At 40.0% G+C, this 16,425-nt stretch overlaps 2 protein-coding genes across 4 annotated transcripts in view; both read right to left on the reverse strand.

Moving 5' to 3' along the window:
- Nucleotides 1-4,799: 4,799 nt before the first annotated feature.
- cdv3 (carnitine deficiency-associated gene expressed in ventricle 3) lies at nucleotides 4,800-8,909 on the reverse strand. Of its 3 annotated transcripts, none has more exons than XM_063912180.1 (5): nucleotides 8,478-8,909; nucleotides 7,716-7,789; nucleotides 7,268-7,404; nucleotides 6,778-6,940; nucleotides 4,800-6,686 (listed from the first exon to the last, which is right to left on the reverse strand). In XM_063912180.1, the coding sequence occupies exons 1-5, from the start codon at nucleotides 8,661-8,663 to the stop codon at nucleotides 6,557-6,559; spliced, it is 690 nt and encodes a 229-aa protein (XP_063768250.1). In that variant the 5' UTR covers nucleotides 8,664-8,909; the 3' UTR covers nucleotides 4,800-6,556. The 3 variants fall into 3 exon arrangements, with proteins under 3 accessions (XP_063768250.1, XP_063768249.1, XP_063768251.1); XM_063912179.1 differs by having other exon boundaries at nucleotides 7,716-7,792; XM_063912181.1 differs by having other exon boundaries at nucleotides 7,716-7,783; nucleotides 8,478-8,908.
- A 1,185-nt stretch (nucleotides 8,910-10,094) lies between these two features.
- The window catches only part of tmem108 (transmembrane protein 108), a 37,705-nt gene continuing 31,374 nt past the window's right edge, over nucleotides 10,095-16,425 (reverse strand). The window contains exons 3-5 of the mRNA XM_063912878.1: nucleotides 14,820-15,992; nucleotides 13,960-14,111; nucleotides 10,095-12,395 (exon numbers count right to left, since the gene is read on the reverse strand). Of these exons, the coding sequence (XP_063768948.1) occupies nucleotides 12,279-12,395; nucleotides 13,960-14,111; nucleotides 14,820-15,992 (1,442 nt within the window). The 3' untranslated portion in view covers nucleotides 10,095-12,278. The remainder of the gene's footprint in view (nucleotides 12,396-13,959; nucleotides 14,112-14,819; nucleotides 15,993-16,425) is intronic.

Genomic DNA, 16,425 nt, shown 5'->3' on the forward strand with positions numbered 1-16,425 from the left:
GTGCATACAAAACAAACTCCACCTACTGACATGGAAACTATAAAGTTGGGTTATGTGCAGACCATTGACTGTATGGTACGGACAGGAGGCTAATCTACATTCAACATGAGAGGGCTCCCGTTGCTGTGTTTTCTGGGATTCGTTCTCACAGAATCAGCTTATTCATCGGTAAAACTACTCATTTTCAATACTAAAAAGAATTACAAACTTTCATTTAGATTTATTGTAGCGGCGTTGACCAGATCTGCTGGTAGGATTGGAGAAAATACTGAAACGGAAATGTATGAAATATACTGCTAATGTTCTTTATTTTTTAATTGTATGCAGTAACTTAAACATCGCTGGAATGTTTCTTTTGCAGGTTTCAAATGTATAACAGCAAAGAACTTAGCAAATGTGAATATTACTTACAAATGACTACCCAATTGTGTAATTTAAACAATTTGTATAGTTTAAATGTTCTCAAACTTACAATTTACAACGCTGAATTATTAAACATGACAGATTGTTTTCTTTGTGAAATATTTTCATAGAAAAAATGTAATGATAAGCATTTATTTGCTTCCATACATATTGCAATCTTAATTTTGATACTACTCTGACAAGTAAACTAGATACAACAATTAGTTTCCATAGTTTTTCAAGACTCAAAAAAATAAGTAGAGGCCTACAGCATGTTTCATTTTGCTACTATGTAAATTTCCTCTGTAAACAAACTGTCAACCGGATACACAGCAAACAATATTTGGATTTAATCACTCTAAAATCACATTTCCAGTGGCCATCAGGAGGCCAACTACCAATGGGAAGTGCTGGAGACTTTAACATCACATCCAACTACACAATGGTAGGTAGACTTTGTGGGAGAGTCAAATGTTCTTTGAAATAGGATCACCTGCTTTTGATAGTTTAAATGACTTAGATTACATTTGATTTTGAGTTCAAAGTTCAGGTTAGGGCTGTAAATAAATAGGAACTATATTAAGCCAAGAGCAAATGTCTCTGGAATGAACACCTATGGATTTCACTTTATTTCTTATTTCCACAAAGTCTGTTCTCAGGCCTCAATGTTATAAACTGAATTATGTCAATTGTTAAGATACCCATTAACTTTAGGAAACAAATGTTGTTCTATTTCTGTGTAACAGCTTAAATGATTGTGTATTTGTTGCAGTTGTAGAATACAATTTTATGTTTTTTTAGGGTTAACATCTCAATCTGTATTATTCTTGAGCTACAAATTTAACTTGACTTCTTATTAAAGTGCAATGCCTTTCTATTTCAGGTAAATGAAAGCAGTCCAACTGTTTCAAATGCAGAGGTATGTAATCATAGATACACTAATGATTAAATATCTGATTTGGCAGGCAGGGGAACTAAAGTGTAACAGCCAAAATGATGACTTGGAGAAAAACAAACCAGAGACATAGAGTGTGAACATAGAAAAACGTGAACTTCAGATGTTTCTGATTAACCATGTAATGTACTTACATCACCATAAAGCGTTGCTTATCATTCTTCCCCATCAGTGGAATGGTACTCGTACTAATGTTGACAATTCAGCTGGGTTTCCTCCAACTGCTGAAAAAAAAGACATCAAGGTAAGTAACTGAACCGAACTCAAGAGCAACAAAAGGCATTTCTTATTTAGATAGATAGATAGAATCGGAGGATGAAGCCCTATTTATTAGTCACATACATGCACACAGCAGAGCACACACAGTGAAATTTGTCCTCTGCATTTAACCCATCCTAGTATTAGGAGCAGTGGCAGCTATTGAGCAGCGCCCGGGGAACAATGGGGAGGGGGGGGGATTGGAGGTGTCCTGTTATTATGGTTCAATATGTCCATACATGTGTCTGTTTTAAGGGGAATGGTGATTAACTACAAATAACAAAATCAACAGACACAGACACATTTTAAGGGTCAGCTGCTTTACTCACTGAAGCACCATTTAATTATTTAATTAATCCACAGCTGAAAATATACCGTATCAAATCCCTATCAAACAACTAATCAAGTTCAGTCAAGTAAGCCTAATTAAAAAATTCCACAATATTTTTGTGACATGTTGTTAAAGATGTAAAAAAATGAATCAAAAAGGTCATTAACAGCGGCATATCCCAAGTTAAGAAGCAATTGTTTGTATTACTTGAGTAGGTAAATATGACTAACGTTACTTGGTTGATTCACTGCCAGGTCACATGACTTCCAACAAATCTATTCAGCATTAAAGTACATTGCGTTTTTTTGTCCCCCCCCCCCCCCTTCAGAAACCTCGTATCTGGCACCCTTTTTCAGGCGGTGATGTCAAGCCAACAGATCAAGTAAAGGTAAAAGGCACTTACCACAGTTATAATGATTTTATGGTGTATCATTTTAAATGTTGGCCATTGCGTTTTTAGGTGGAGCAAAAGTGAAGACAGGCAGCACAAGGGCTGAACAAATTGGGTCAGGTTCTTCTATTTGTTAATATGCCTGGTATAAGGTCATTTAATACAGATTAAACTTTTGATAATTTTCCAACAGTTGTTCAAAATGAGACACCAATTAAGGGATTAAGGGAGAGGTAGCAGGATAACACAAGGCTTCATTTTACAAACAGATAAAACCTTTTCTGTAAAAGACGCTGTAACCCCCCTTTTCAACGTTTAAAGACTTAGACAAGACTTCAGTGTCTTCAGGGATACTCACAAGCCCCCGGTTGAGTGCCGCTTTGTTGGAGTTTGTGCGTTGAAGTCTCCCAGCAAGTACTGTTGGTTTGGTGACAACTTTTTTACAGAGCAGGGTTTTAAACAGCACATAATACAATCTTATTATATAAAAAGACAAAAGTAAATTGTAGGCAAACTCATTGTAGTCTCCCCACTTCAGAGAAGTGGACCCGGGAATCCTTCAAATGACAGTCCCATCACAACCAGGGGCGAAGCCAGACATTATAAACATTCGGGGCTTGAGCCCAAAGCTAACCTAGGATGTTTGAGGGCGTTAAGCTGCATTAAAACACGTAGAAAACCACTCTCGTTATTTTCTGAGAAGAGAGAGGTAAACAAACCCAATGTATAAAGATCTGCATTTAACCTCTTTGTGCAGAAGCGCCTAGTGGGCCCGCCGCCGTGCCCATTCTGAAATAACAATGTTGCTAACTATAAACTTCTAAAATTATCAATATACAACCAAAAAAAACAAGCCAATAATGTTGGATAGCGATACTTCCCCAGCAATAGAACTTCTGCTCCATTGATTTGCCGGTCCAGTCAGAGAGACAAAGGGGAAATTACACCAAATTGACGTTACCCTTAATTTGAAAACCTAAAAAAAGATTCGGGGCTTTTGAGATCCATTTCCATTTTCTCTTTTTTTTTAACTGTACGTTTTTGTCTCTCCCCCCCCTTCAGAAACCTCGTATCTGGCACCCTTTTTCAGGCGGCGATGTCAAGCCAACAGATCAAGTACCTCAGGTAAAAGGCACTTACCAGTTAGCCTTTATAATGATTTTATGGTGTATCATTTTAAATGTTGGCCATTGCGTTTTTAGGTGGAGCAAAAGTGAAGACAGGCAGCACAAGGGCTGAACAAATTGGGTCAGGTTCTTCTATTTGTTAATATGCCTGGTATAAGGTCATTTAATACAGATTAAACTTTTGATAATTTTCCAACAGTTGTTCAAAATGAGACACCAATTAAGGGATTAAGGGAGAGGTAGCAGGATAACACAAGGCTTCATTTTACAAACAGATAAAACCTTTTCTGTAAAAGACACTGTAATCCCCATTTTCAACGTTTAAAGACTTAGACAAGACTTCAGTGTCTTCAGGGATACTCACAAGCCCCCGGTTGAGTGCCGCTTTGTTGGAGTTACCCCAGTGTGCGTTGAAGTCTCCCAGCAAGTACTGTTGGTTTGGTGACAACTTTTTTACAGAGCAGGGTTTTAAACAGCACATAATACAATCTTATTATATAAAAAGACAAAAGTAAATTGTAGGCAAACTCATTGTAGTCTCCCCACTTCAGAGAAGTGGACCCGGGAATCCTTCAAATGGCAGTCCCATCACAACCAGGGGCGGAGCCAGACATTATATACATTCGGGGCTTGAGCCCAAAGCTAACCTAGGATGTTTGAGGGCGTTAAGCTGCATTAAAACACGTAGAAAACCACTCTCGTTATTTTCTGAGAAGAGAGAGGTAAACAAACCCAATGTATAAAGATCTGCATTTAACCTCTTTGTGCAGAAGCGCCTAGTGGGCCCGCCGCCGTGCCCATTCTGAAATAACAATGTTGCTAACTATAAACTTCTAAAATTATCAATATACAACCAAAAAAACCAAGCCAATAATGTTGGATAGCGATAGCTACTTCCCCAGCAATAGAACTTCTGCTCCATTGATTTGCCGGTCCAGTCAGAGAGACAAAGGGGAAATTACACCAAATTGACGTTACCCTTAATTTAAAAACCTAAAAAAAGATTCGGGGCTTTTGAGATCCATTTCCATTTTCTCTTTTTTTACTGTACGTTTTTGTCTCTCCCCCCCCTTCAGAAACCTCGTATCTGGCACCCTTTTTCAGGCGGCGATGTCAAGCCAACAGACGAAGTACCTCAGGTAAAAGACACTTACCACAGTTAGCCTTTATAATGATTTTATGGTGTATCATTTTAAATGTTGGCCATTGCGTTTTTAGGTGGAGCAAAAGTGAAGACAGACAGCACAAGGGCTGAACAAATTGGGTCAGGTTTCAAATCTGAGACTGAAATGACAATTGAATCACTGCCGACTTCAAATAAACATTTAAAGTCTGTTGTGTGAAAAAAGTTTCTTTTATTTGTTAATATGCCTGGTATAAGGTCATTTCATACAGATTAAACTTTTGATAATTTTCCAACACAAGCCTTCATTTTACAAACGGATAAAACCTTTTCTGTAAAAGACGCTGTAATCCCCCTTTTCAACGTTTAAAGACTTAGACAAGACTTCAGTCACAAGGATCACTTTATTTTTTGTGTGTTATGCTCTTCTCTTTTGATCACAAATATTATCTACGTCCACCCAAAGTGTTCCAGCAGGAATCAAAACTCCCTGGCATCTTTTATGACAAGGACAGAAACATAACATAAATCCAGTTCTTCACCTTTAACAAAACTATGTTTGGGGGTAAAAAAGTATTTAACTGGGCGTACCACTGTTGATGTAAGTGGATAGTACTGTTGGTTTGGTGACAGATCTTTTACAGAGTATTTCCTGTAACTCAAATACTCAATGCAATGACAGCTGGCAGCACATTTACTTATGAGGAAAAGTCTTGATCTAAAAAAAGAGAAAAATTAAAACGGGTTGAAATGTACCACTTTACTTTTAATTATAAAAAGCTGCAAACTCAGTTTCTCCAAATATGCCTTTAAAGTTGAACATCTGTCATTTTTTCTTGACACTAACATCTGTGATCATCTGGTTTCAAACAACAGCGGAGCATTTGTTACCAAAAGAACATCTTTAGATTACAAACAGGATTTAGTTTCTTTTTTGTTTCTGTCTAGAATGACCAAAAATGAATCAGAGGCAGCTAAATCAAACAGTGGATATGAGGGACAGTTAGTAGTTGTAATTTTCAGGCATACTACAACAGCACTACATTCTTGAACAGAAAGATTTTTTCGTGTATATGATGATGTTTTTGTCACAAAGTGGTGAGATTCAGAGGCAGGCAGCAGCCCTTTAGACAACAAGCAAAGTTCTTTTTAGATGACAAAGCAGTTTCTTCTATCAGTAAGGCCACTTTATAAAGAAATTCTAAATGAGGACCACAACCGTTCACTTCTTGTCCATAGATCTTTGCAGAGTGTCATCATCATGTGTCAAAACCGAAGCTTGAAGTTTCTTATTTAAAGAGCCTGATGGCCGGATTGTACGTAGGGTAGGGGGAGGGGGGGGGGCTGGTGTTTGCCCCGTTCACCACCACAGCAAAAAAAAAAAAAAAGCTCAGTCCACATCGTCCCCACCAGCTATGCTGCTGAGGTAGTATCCCCACTCCCGAAGCCCCCACCACAACTCAAACACACACCCCAAAATACCATGTGCGATTGGGTTATAACGATCTTGCAAAAAAATAGATATTTTCACAGAAGTTTGTAAAATCATCTTGCCTAAAGTTATCCTCTGTGGCTTTGTCGAAGCAAGTTGAAGTCCAGAGAAAAGTTGCGCACAACTGCTGAGTACAATCCACAAAGGACAAACATGTCATCTGCCGTTGCAGTGTTGTACGTTTGGGTGTATTTTACCAATTCCTTTTAAATTATTCCCTCTTTCAACAGCCCCTTCAGATGCAGTCCTTCAGTTTTGCCAACCAATGGATGTCAAGTGTGTTGTAATTTTTAAAGGGAGTGTCACTGTATGTGGTGCGTTGGTATTGCTGTGTATGAGTGTGTGTACATGAGGCTGTGTGCGCAAGTAACCAGTGTGGTGATGGTGGCAAGGTGAGCTCAGTCAGGACCGCAGTCAACACAGCTGGCTTTCTTGAGGGGCTGGGCAGGACCGTGCTGAAGGGGCCAGGGGACGGCTCTACTTGTCCCCCAGGATGGCGTACTGGTTGTCAAGCTGCAACTGCTGCATAGAGGCACTACCACCCGTCTCCTCTCTACCACGGTTCCTGTGCCTCACCACCTCAAAGGTCTTCTCCATTTCTCTGTCTCTGAAAAGCAAATATGCATCACTTCAGTAAAACTGTAGCAAGACATCAACTTCCAGTGGTAAACAAATTGATATCACTGAACTCCGCTTACTTGCGTGTCTCCACATGCTTGGCCGTGGCCATCAGAGAGGGGAACTGTGTGTCACTGAAGATCTCAGGAGGTCCCTGGGTGGGAGTTCGCCTGTTGGTGGTCAGCCGAGCCCCTGGAGGGCGATATACACCGGAAGGCTTTGACTCAGGCTCCTCTTCTTCCTCTTTAATTATAAAAAAAAGAAAGAAGGTATCACACAAGTTATAAAGAACACTGATTGAAGGTACACATTCATCAAAACGATAATGATAAGAGGGGTAAAACTGCTTTACGCTGTGCATGTGACCATATATGATAAAAGTAATTGTATGGCATTTGTCATGTGCTTTCATTACAATACAGTGTTACAACAGGAGCCTTGTACATGAGCACAGTCAGTGTAAGTGACTTTACAACTATAGTATTCTGAATAAGCAGTGGTATATTCATCACCTTATTGTCTTATTTCTTGGCCCTTCAAAAGAAATCAGTATGACGTTGGTTTACTCACCCACAGGTGCAGCAGCAGGGGCCGGGGGAGCACCAGACTTGTTCCAGGGACCAGAAAATTTGTCTCCGCTGACCAGAATGATCTCTCCATCCTCACCAACCTCCTCCTTCTCGTACTCCTCCTCCTCCTTCTCATCGCTGCAAACAATGAGAAGACAGTTGTGCTAATCCAAAATACATGTCCCCTCTAGTTTAGTGTAACAAATCTGCTTGTAAGACGGCTTGATATATATATATTTGAGTAAAAAGCATTAGTACCCAACTAAGGGTTGTGACAACATTTTTTGCAAATCGTTAAACTTGGTAATTAGACATGACATCATCTTCTTAAATGGGGAAAAATATGACCTTCAGAACTGGGCAAAATGCATTTATTAGACCCCAAAATGTCACGGTTTTGATGCAAATGACAACTCAACATGAGGACAAGGAGTCGAAACAGATCTTACCTTATCTGTAAAGCTTGGAGTCGGAGCCCGCTATAGTCAACTTCTTTCTGTTCGAATTCTTTCCATTCCTCGTCCTCCTGGGCAGAAGGATGCATTAAATCTCACCCCACAACAGCACATCGGCATATTTGCAAAGCTTATATTGAGAGGCCGTTCTCTGCAAGACATCTGCAACCTGGCCAGGGCTTCCCAATAAATTGTCACATTCTATAGTAGTTTGGGACAACATTAGACCACTATGACAAGTCATTTACACCTTATACTCGATAATAAAGCTTTACGTCATTGTTAGGGTTTTATTTCAAACAAAAATGACGTATATTTTGACAAATGGCGGCTCGGCCTAGTTGGACAGCCACGATTCAAGGAGGGATGACAGCTTTAAAAAGCACACACAAGGCCTTAACAGTATATTAACCAGTTAGAGGGCATTTAAGGATAGCATTAACGTTTATATTAGTCAAAAAGCCAAAGCTAAGACTGTAAAAAAAAATGCGCTTAAGGCGTGTCGTGCTTTATTTCGTATACGTCAGAATGTGTGCCGGGGGAAACCATATGCTATCTAGCAACCGGCGTTTTCTCCCTCCACGTCGAATATATTAAGTGCGTGGCTCAATCATATTGTTAAAAACGGTAACAGCGAGCAAGCTAAATTCAAACAGGAAGCTGATTATGACGGAGGATGGAACATTTGACACGACACCGGTAAAAGACGCTAAGGCGAAAAAAAAAGTTACCGAGCGTAGCGTAGCTTAACATTACCTTTTCGATTTGTTGGTCTTGGTTGTCGTTTTTCGTCGATTTTTCTTTCTCTCTCTTAGTTTTTTTAATCACTCCTGACGTAGGCCCAGGGATGGACTCCTTGCCCTTTCCCTTTTCTTTCTTCTTCTTTTTATCCCGCTTGGCAAAGAAATCGTCCAGGCTTTTCTCTGGTGGTAGATCCGCCATTTTCAAAGAGCAACGTTAACTAGTTAGCTAACCGAGCAATGACAAATGTAAAAAAAAAATCTGCTCTTCGAGAGTGAGGACAGCTGTTCAAACTGACAGAAAGGATAGAGTGACTCCTAAGTCTGACGGTTTAACTTCTGTAAAAGGTTGATAAAAAAAAGTGTCCACCCTGAAACCTGGCTGAATCGATTGCTATCCTGACAACCATGCCATGCACGGGCTATTTGACAAATCTGTACCGTAACCCGGAAGAACTCCGATCCTGAACCGGAAACATTACTTGGGGGAAAAAAATGGCATGATTTCCCAAATAAATAAAAGTCACATTTTTCTCCCATAAATCAGTGGTATTTCATTTGTTTGATTTTTTTTTTTTTTTACAGTAATCCTAAAACCAAATGCAAAGAGATTTTAAATTACATTTTAATAAAAATACATGTATATAAATGATAAAAGTATATGACAGTCAAGCTGAATCGGCAGACATCTATGTATCTACCACAACGCCATGACCATTTACTTTTAAAGATTGTTATGTTATATATGACTTTACCATCATTTTTTAAATTTTAAAATGAGTTACCTTGTGTATATTTTTCATTCCTAAAATGTCATGCTTTCCCCCTGGCATAATTGGACTTTAATAGTAGAAGATACAAAATATGTTATACTTTTTGCAGGATAAAAGGTAGACATTTGTGTTTGGTTTCCATGTGCAAAATCAAGGGTAGATTAAAACACATCATTATCACATCCTGATTAGGACACATTAAGACATAAAAACACAATACATAACATAAACTACAGTATATAAGGGCTGCATGAGGGTTAAATCAATAGATACTATAAGATGCTGTGCTGAGGAAGCTTCAACAAGTACCATTGATTAAGATATGTTGTGGCCAATGGGGAAACACATTAATGTTTTTCACTGCATACTCTGTATATTTGCCACAAAGGCTGTGGCTGAAAGTGTTAATTCAAGGAATGCCTGTGAACATCTAAGAGGGCAGTTACGTAGGGTCCATACATTTCTTTTAAATGGCCACAAAAAAATACACTTAAAAAAGCTAAACTCTCAGGTTTTGCTAGATTTGAACATGTCTACAAATCTGTTCATATCACTAATCAGATAAAATATCTTCTCAACTGTAAAGCAGGCTTGTTAACAGATTATTCAACTGATGTTATATTCCCAAAGCTGGGGGTCACTTGACCACGTGGAGCACTGGTGAACAAAGGGAAAATTCCAGATCACTGCATCAATGGATGTGCTGTGGTCAGCAAGACTGCTTTGTTACATACTAAAGGAGTAAGTATGATATCTAACTTAAACAAAAATACAAATTCACGACTGTCTGTATGGCAATATGAGGATAATGACGATTCAATGTTTTTAAGAGGATTAATCAAGCAAACAAATTAGTCAGGTGTTTTTTTATGTTTTATTGCTCAGCAGTAAAAAGTACAGTGTATACTACAGTACAAAAAATACATAATGTTTAACACTGCTCCACCGTGCCACTGAACGTTTTGTAAAATATCCACTTTTGAGCGTGCAAAACAAGAAGCCCAGCTGTGAGCATCCAATGCAAGAAATATCATAATGTTTGACTGTGTTATTCATCCTCACCTTTTGGATCAGTGATTTCAGAACAGCATCTCACAATGCAGTACATTTTTAGCGACGATAGAGGCAGGCAGCATCAATTATTGAATAAAACTGCAGCGATGCGAACATAAAAACAGATGATAGAAGGATCACAGGTTGTATTACCAAACAAAGAATTAAAACAATATTTTTTGAAAATTAAACTGCCTCTGTATGTCCTCCCACAAATATTCAGCAAACCTTTTTTATCTCAGTGTTTTTATTGGTCAAAGAAATGATTGACAGCCTCTAACACATTATGTGGTCCAGCAACTAACTCACTCAACATTTTAACAAACATATGGACAAACACATTATATATGGAGGGACACATTTACAGTAGCAATGTTGGTGTAATTGTTTCCTACAGTACTGAGAGATTCTTTCTCAAACTGGTCTATAACCAGTAGCCACTCCACGACACTGACAACCCGACACACACAGAAAACAGATAACTGAGCTGAAAGAAATACAAAGTCTTGTTTGACATAAAGTAACAGTGATATTTGGTAAAGGGAGGCAGCACAATACTCATCCGTACACACTCACACACTCGTCTTACATGCACAAACAGGGCACACACACATACTGATATTGATATATATAAAGGGCCAACATAAGGAATTAAGACATCTATGTGGTCCCTCTTAAGAGAAGCTGGTGACACAGGAGGGGGTAAGATATTTTCAGTCAGTTTCATTTGATTGACGTCTCTAAAAACTGCTAGTTGTTGACTCCAAGTCACCGAAACAAACTGCCCAAATAAACCATCAAAATCAGGCCTTTATTTATCAAACTGATAAAGGAAAAACCCCCCACCTTTAATGCGTCTTTACTATCTATATTTGTTACTAATGATGTGCCATCATAACTCTGTGTTGTATAATTTCTCTGATGTACCTTGTCTACCAGCAGAATAATTACTTTTCATCTCCAATTAGCCATTAATATTCCAGTTGACTTTTTATTTCACTCAGCATAAATGTCCATACTGTATATATAGCCTATTAAAACCCGTTTTAAACCACCAATACTGATTGGTATTATAAAATATATCTAAAATAGCCTCTTTAAATGTTTGATTTAGTTTTGTTGTTGTATTGTTCTTTTCTTTTTCTGGTTTTCTTTTGCTCATAGTTTGTCAACTAAAGCATTTTTAGGCTCTACACAAAGTATCAGTATTATCACGCAACACAAATATTTTGTTGTAATTTCAATGAAATTGCACAATAAAATGTAAGGAATAAAATAAGCACAACAATGGGGCAGATGAAAAGTTGAGGGAACCGTGTCTCTGATTGGCTAACAGTATTCATGTGGTTAATCATATGATCACTTCAGAGCTTCTCTTAGAGGATACTCTCACACTTCGCTGTAAATGACTCGATGACTGCGTTATTCCTCCTTCTTTTACTTGCCTTTTCAGATTCCCAAGCGTATTTCTCAGTTTGATAAATATGGGCCCTGATCTTACATTCAGTATTTTGAAACAAATCTCAGTCCCCCTGCCCGCCGCCCCCAAAGAACGTAGGTGCTATATTCAAGTTCATCAGGCTATAAGTATTTTAGGATTCATTTAAAAAGAAAAATTAAAAATACCAAGAACAGCTTCTAAGATTTCATGTCACGGTTCTCTCTCAAGCAGATTTCATGTGGCAACATCTGCAGTGCACTCGCCATCAAGCCACTGTAATGAAACAAAACCACATATACTCTGTATTTTATAAAGACAATAAAAACCTTTTATCACAATTAAGCCTTCTGTAGAAAATGTACATCAGAAAAATATGCAGGGGCATCCTCATGGTAAACAGTGTCTGCTTACATCACTACTCTTTCAGGGTGCCTCTTTTTTTGTGTTGGTCATTTACAGTATAAAGTCTCTGAATATTTACCACATATATAAAATAGACAGCAGGGGGAGTATGAGTGGAGAATCAGACAGTGTCTCTTTTTTTCTTTCTCTAGATGGCAGAAGCTTTGTCTCTGTTGATGAAGAGGGTCTCCTGGCAGAAAGGGTTAACCAGGACGACGCTGCTGCCGCTGTAGTCTCCGTTCGGGGGGAGACAGGTGTCATGATCCTGCAAATGCACATGAAGAAAAAAAGATGAACGCAGGTTTTTGACAATAGCTGTGATTCCTGATTCATACTTTAGGGCTCACCATTAGGGCACACACTGCAGTCTACTGTGTGTAAGTCACTCTACAGGCAGTGAGCAGTGTTGAAGAGAACAGAATACAATATGGGTTTGGTGCAGCTTGGGGCTTTTAATGAGATGGTGAACAAAGATATCCGACAAAGCCAGATGAACAGTTAAGATGTTAAAGGGAGGGAGGACTCAGAAACAAGACAACAGAGGGACTTAGCAATAAGAGGAGGAGGTGTGAAAACTAAAGGATTGTAATTACAGTCAAATAAGTCTATTTTATCACTCCAATCAAATCAAACTAACACTGTCATTTATGATCATTTCTCCTGGAGCACTGTCAATAATCTAAAGCACCCGGGGAGCTATGCTGCTTTAAAGAGACAGGAAAAGCAAGGGGGGGGGGGGGGAACAACACCTGGGTGTCACCAGGGGCTTCCTACACAAGATCCAACCTCAGCATCCCTCTCCTGACGCCCCCAAAGATGGTCAATAGAATCAAATTGCGCAATGGAAGGGGAATAAAAGAAAAGAGACACAGTGAAATGGTCACGGGAGAGTTGGTGATGGAAAAACATGCAAATAGAACACAAAAAGAATCAATCAAAAATGACATGGGAAAGAAGAGGAAGTAGCCCCATATTTTATACAGAAATCAGTTTTATATCCAATCTTTTCCACCAGGTGGCACTATGATGCACTCAAAGGTAGAGCATTTTGTTCCCAGTATAATATTGACCAAAATCATTACAAAATCAGCAGAAATCTAAGAAATCAGGACTGCAGGCAGGATTTCCGAAATACCAAATCAAACATATTCTGCAATACACCGCCTGCTTAAGAACATTTTGATCCCAGAATTTCAGATTTGAATCAACAATGTAAGTTCTCAATTCATTATTCTTGACTTTCATTTCTTACGTATACATTTTCTTTTTTAAAGCCTCTTTTATACCGCCTGGTATGTCATTCTGCTAGAAACACTTCATACCTAAGGGTTTTTGTCCCAAGCAGTCAAGTTTTAAAATATATAGTCAAGAAATCATATCAGTTCAACACCGCCTCAGGATATAAAACCATTTATTTCCAATCAAATGTATAAGCTTGTCAAAAGGAGCTGGTATAAGATTTTAAATGAAATTGAACAACATTGCTTTATCCTTTTTAGCAGCAGCATCATGCGTGTGTAATAACAGTATACTGAATCGGGTCACACTTTGAAATCTATTTACTAGATTTAAAAAACAAACAAGTTATCTTAATAGATTCCCTGCAGGGATATTCTGTTTTTGCTTGTTCCAAATAGCATCTGTTTAAATCCTAGTAATACAGCGTCATGATTCAGCAGGCCGCGAGAATATTGAACATGGATTCTCTTGTTGTTTCCACACTCATTAAAACCATTCTGCTGACTGACGGCGAAACGTCAACTAAATGTCCCTCCACTTCTGTGTGTAGTGCTGTACACTAATAGAGTGCGTGTGCCAGTAGTTTATACCTCGCTCTCCAGAGTGTGTATCTCTCTGGGCAGCTCCACAGCGTGCCTGCTGAAGTAGTCCATGGTGATGGCGTTGTTCCAGTAGCTGAGGTTGTTCTCCTGACTTGATGACTTCTTCTTCCTCCTCATGCAGCACACAGTCAAAAGCACAGCTAGAGCGGGCGGAGAGGAAAGGAAAATGAGGGGTTAGTACAGAGACTGTAAGAGATGCTGCTTCAAATAGCCTCCGAAAGCGCCCACACCAGCTGATCAGGTAGGCATGGCATGTTTCATGACCACATGCAAGAAACTGTGAAGGGGAAAAAATACCACCCTAATATACCATGTGAAAAGACTGCTGGTGGTGTGCCTTGTTGTAATTTCGAGCCGTCTCAAACAACAATGTTATAAGTCTCTAAGAAAGACATTTTCAGGAATCATAAAAGAAAATAATGTCTAATCAGAGAGAGAGAGAAATCCTTGTTTCTCCATCTCGAACAGACCAAAATGCTAAACAATTATTCTGCCTCAGGTGCAGGTCTAAAATGACTCTCCCATCCTTGCTGTTATTACGCAATTACACTCTCTCAAGTGTAAACCAGGAAAGATAAAGGAAAGTGAGATTGAATGAATGAATTACAGCTTTTAAAAAAATAAATAGACTCTGTGACCGCGAGTGAGCGTTTTGTCTGCTGTCTTCGTAAAGTATCTTTCCAAGGTTAGATTGGAAGATTGATTTGACAGCGGTTTGTATTCTTTCATCTAAATCTTAAAACTGAAGCAAATATGCTTTCTTCTTCAAATATTAACGACTGTTGGAATGGATATTTGTTATAATGATGATTCATTTCCTCTTTTTTCCGTGTGGTTTCTCTACTTACAACACGAGGACACAGGCACACTGATGGCCAGCACGATCCACACGATGTCCATCCTGCTGAGGCAGATGGTCAAGCGGGACAGCGGAGAATCAACGGTGGGGCCTGAGCTGTTGCCGGGCATCCAGGGGTCCTCGGTAGTGGCGGGCACCTGCCTGTTCAGGAAGTTCCCACTGGCTGTAGAGGGGGGCTCGGAGCTGTTCCCCTGAGCAGGCCCCTCCGCTGCTGAGCTGCTGTTAGAGAGCAGCCCTCCATGTGAAGTCACGTTCCCCAACCAGTGGGCAAGAGGGGCATTGTCTGTGCCGTTAGCTTGACCCCCCTCAGTGGTGGTCTCGTTGGGTGTAGTGAGGTTGTTTGGGATAATTGTTGGATTCTGTGTGTTGAGGCTGAGCTCAGTGGACAGCGTGCGAGTAGACGTGGTGGAAGTTAGCTTCTCCGGTGGGCTGGTGACCGGAGGCACAGACTCGTCTTTCGTCTCCAGCAACAGTTCATTAGTGGGGGGTTCGCCGTGCACCTCCCTCAGGGTGATAGCGTGGTGTCCGGCCATTGCTGTGGCACCACGAGCATGCTCCCCGACTTTTAACCAAGGGTCAGCTTTCATCGATGAAGACGAAAAGGAGGAGTGATCTGGAACATGCTGCCCGTCTGAGTCAGTGGGTTCATCCAAACTCAACTTCTGAGGCTGTGAGGCTATATTTGGGCTCGCTATGCTAGGAGATCTAGGGCTGCTGCTGCTGGCCTGCTTAGTGCTGAAAGAATCTGGGTTATGGGCTTGAGGTACCCTGACCAATTTGTGCATGTGGCCTTGTTTCACAACATCAGAGCTCGGCTCCAGGGGCTGATTCACATGACTATAAGTACTCACAGTGTTTGGGGGGACAGTATTTTTATCGTTAATGGGTGGGTTTTCATGAGCCAGGCTGGACGTTTGGGTTGTGTGAAGCAAGGCCAAAGGATGGATGGTGACAGTAGGGAGGATGATGTTTAACGGTTGAGTGCCTCCTTTGGATGCCCATTTCCCGCTACTGGAGCCTTCCTGATGCCAGTCCAGAGGGGGAGATTCAGGGGCAGAAAGGGGGCTGCTGCGGGCGGCTGCCATGGAGACCTGGGGTCTGAGGAACAGCTCCTGTGCTGATGACACCAGCCCTACTGGCAGTGCTAGGAATGCTAGAACACCTGTGGAGAAAGAGACACAGCTTTAGGATTTAGTTTTATGAATTATTGGATTATTTCCCTGTAAAAGTGTGTTTTTAAGTCCGTCTAAAAGGTGTTTCCTCTCAAGGATCTTGTCACAAAAAGCTATAGAAGGGTGCAGAGTAGCTCAAAATAACTGCCCAGGAAAAGTTGTGTACTACTTTCATTATGCTTCTCAGCCTTTAATCGACTGAGCCGCTGTTTGTCCCTCACATAGGATAAAAAGTAAAGAGCTCTGAATGATTCACTAGACCAGATCCACTATGTGTAGCCACGCATGTAAAACACAGGATCGCCTCGCTTATTAATCATTTTCAGTGCTTAGTTCACAGATTTCTGACAGTAATTACGTCAACATAGCCCACTTAACATGCTAAGACCATCTCAGAAAGCCTGACACATTCACCTTCTCAAC

The sequence above is a fragment of the Eleginops maclovinus genome, chromosome 21 (assembly GCF_036324505.1).
Source record: "Eleginops maclovinus isolate JMC-PN-2008 ecotype Puerto Natales chromosome 21, JC_Emac_rtc_rv5, whole genome shotgun sequence".
NCBI classification, from domain to species: domain Eukaryota; kingdom Metazoa; phylum Chordata; class Actinopteri; order Perciformes; family Eleginopidae; genus Eleginops; species Eleginops maclovinus.

Excerpts from the sequence above, each read along its gene's own strand:
- cdv3 (XM_063912179.1), bottom strand. The coding sequence starts at position 8,663 with ATGGCGGATCTACCACCAGAGAAAAGCCTGGACGATTTCTTTGCCAAG. Across the intron at positions 7,793-8,477 it reads AAGACCAACAAATCGAAAAG|GAGGACGAGGAATGGAAAGA; the intron begins GTAATGTTAAGC and ends CCTTCTGCCCAG. Across the intron at positions 6,687-6,777 it reads AAGCATGTGGAGACACGCAA|AGACAGAGAAATGGAGAAGA; the intron begins GTAAGCGGAGTT and ends TTTGCTTTTCAG.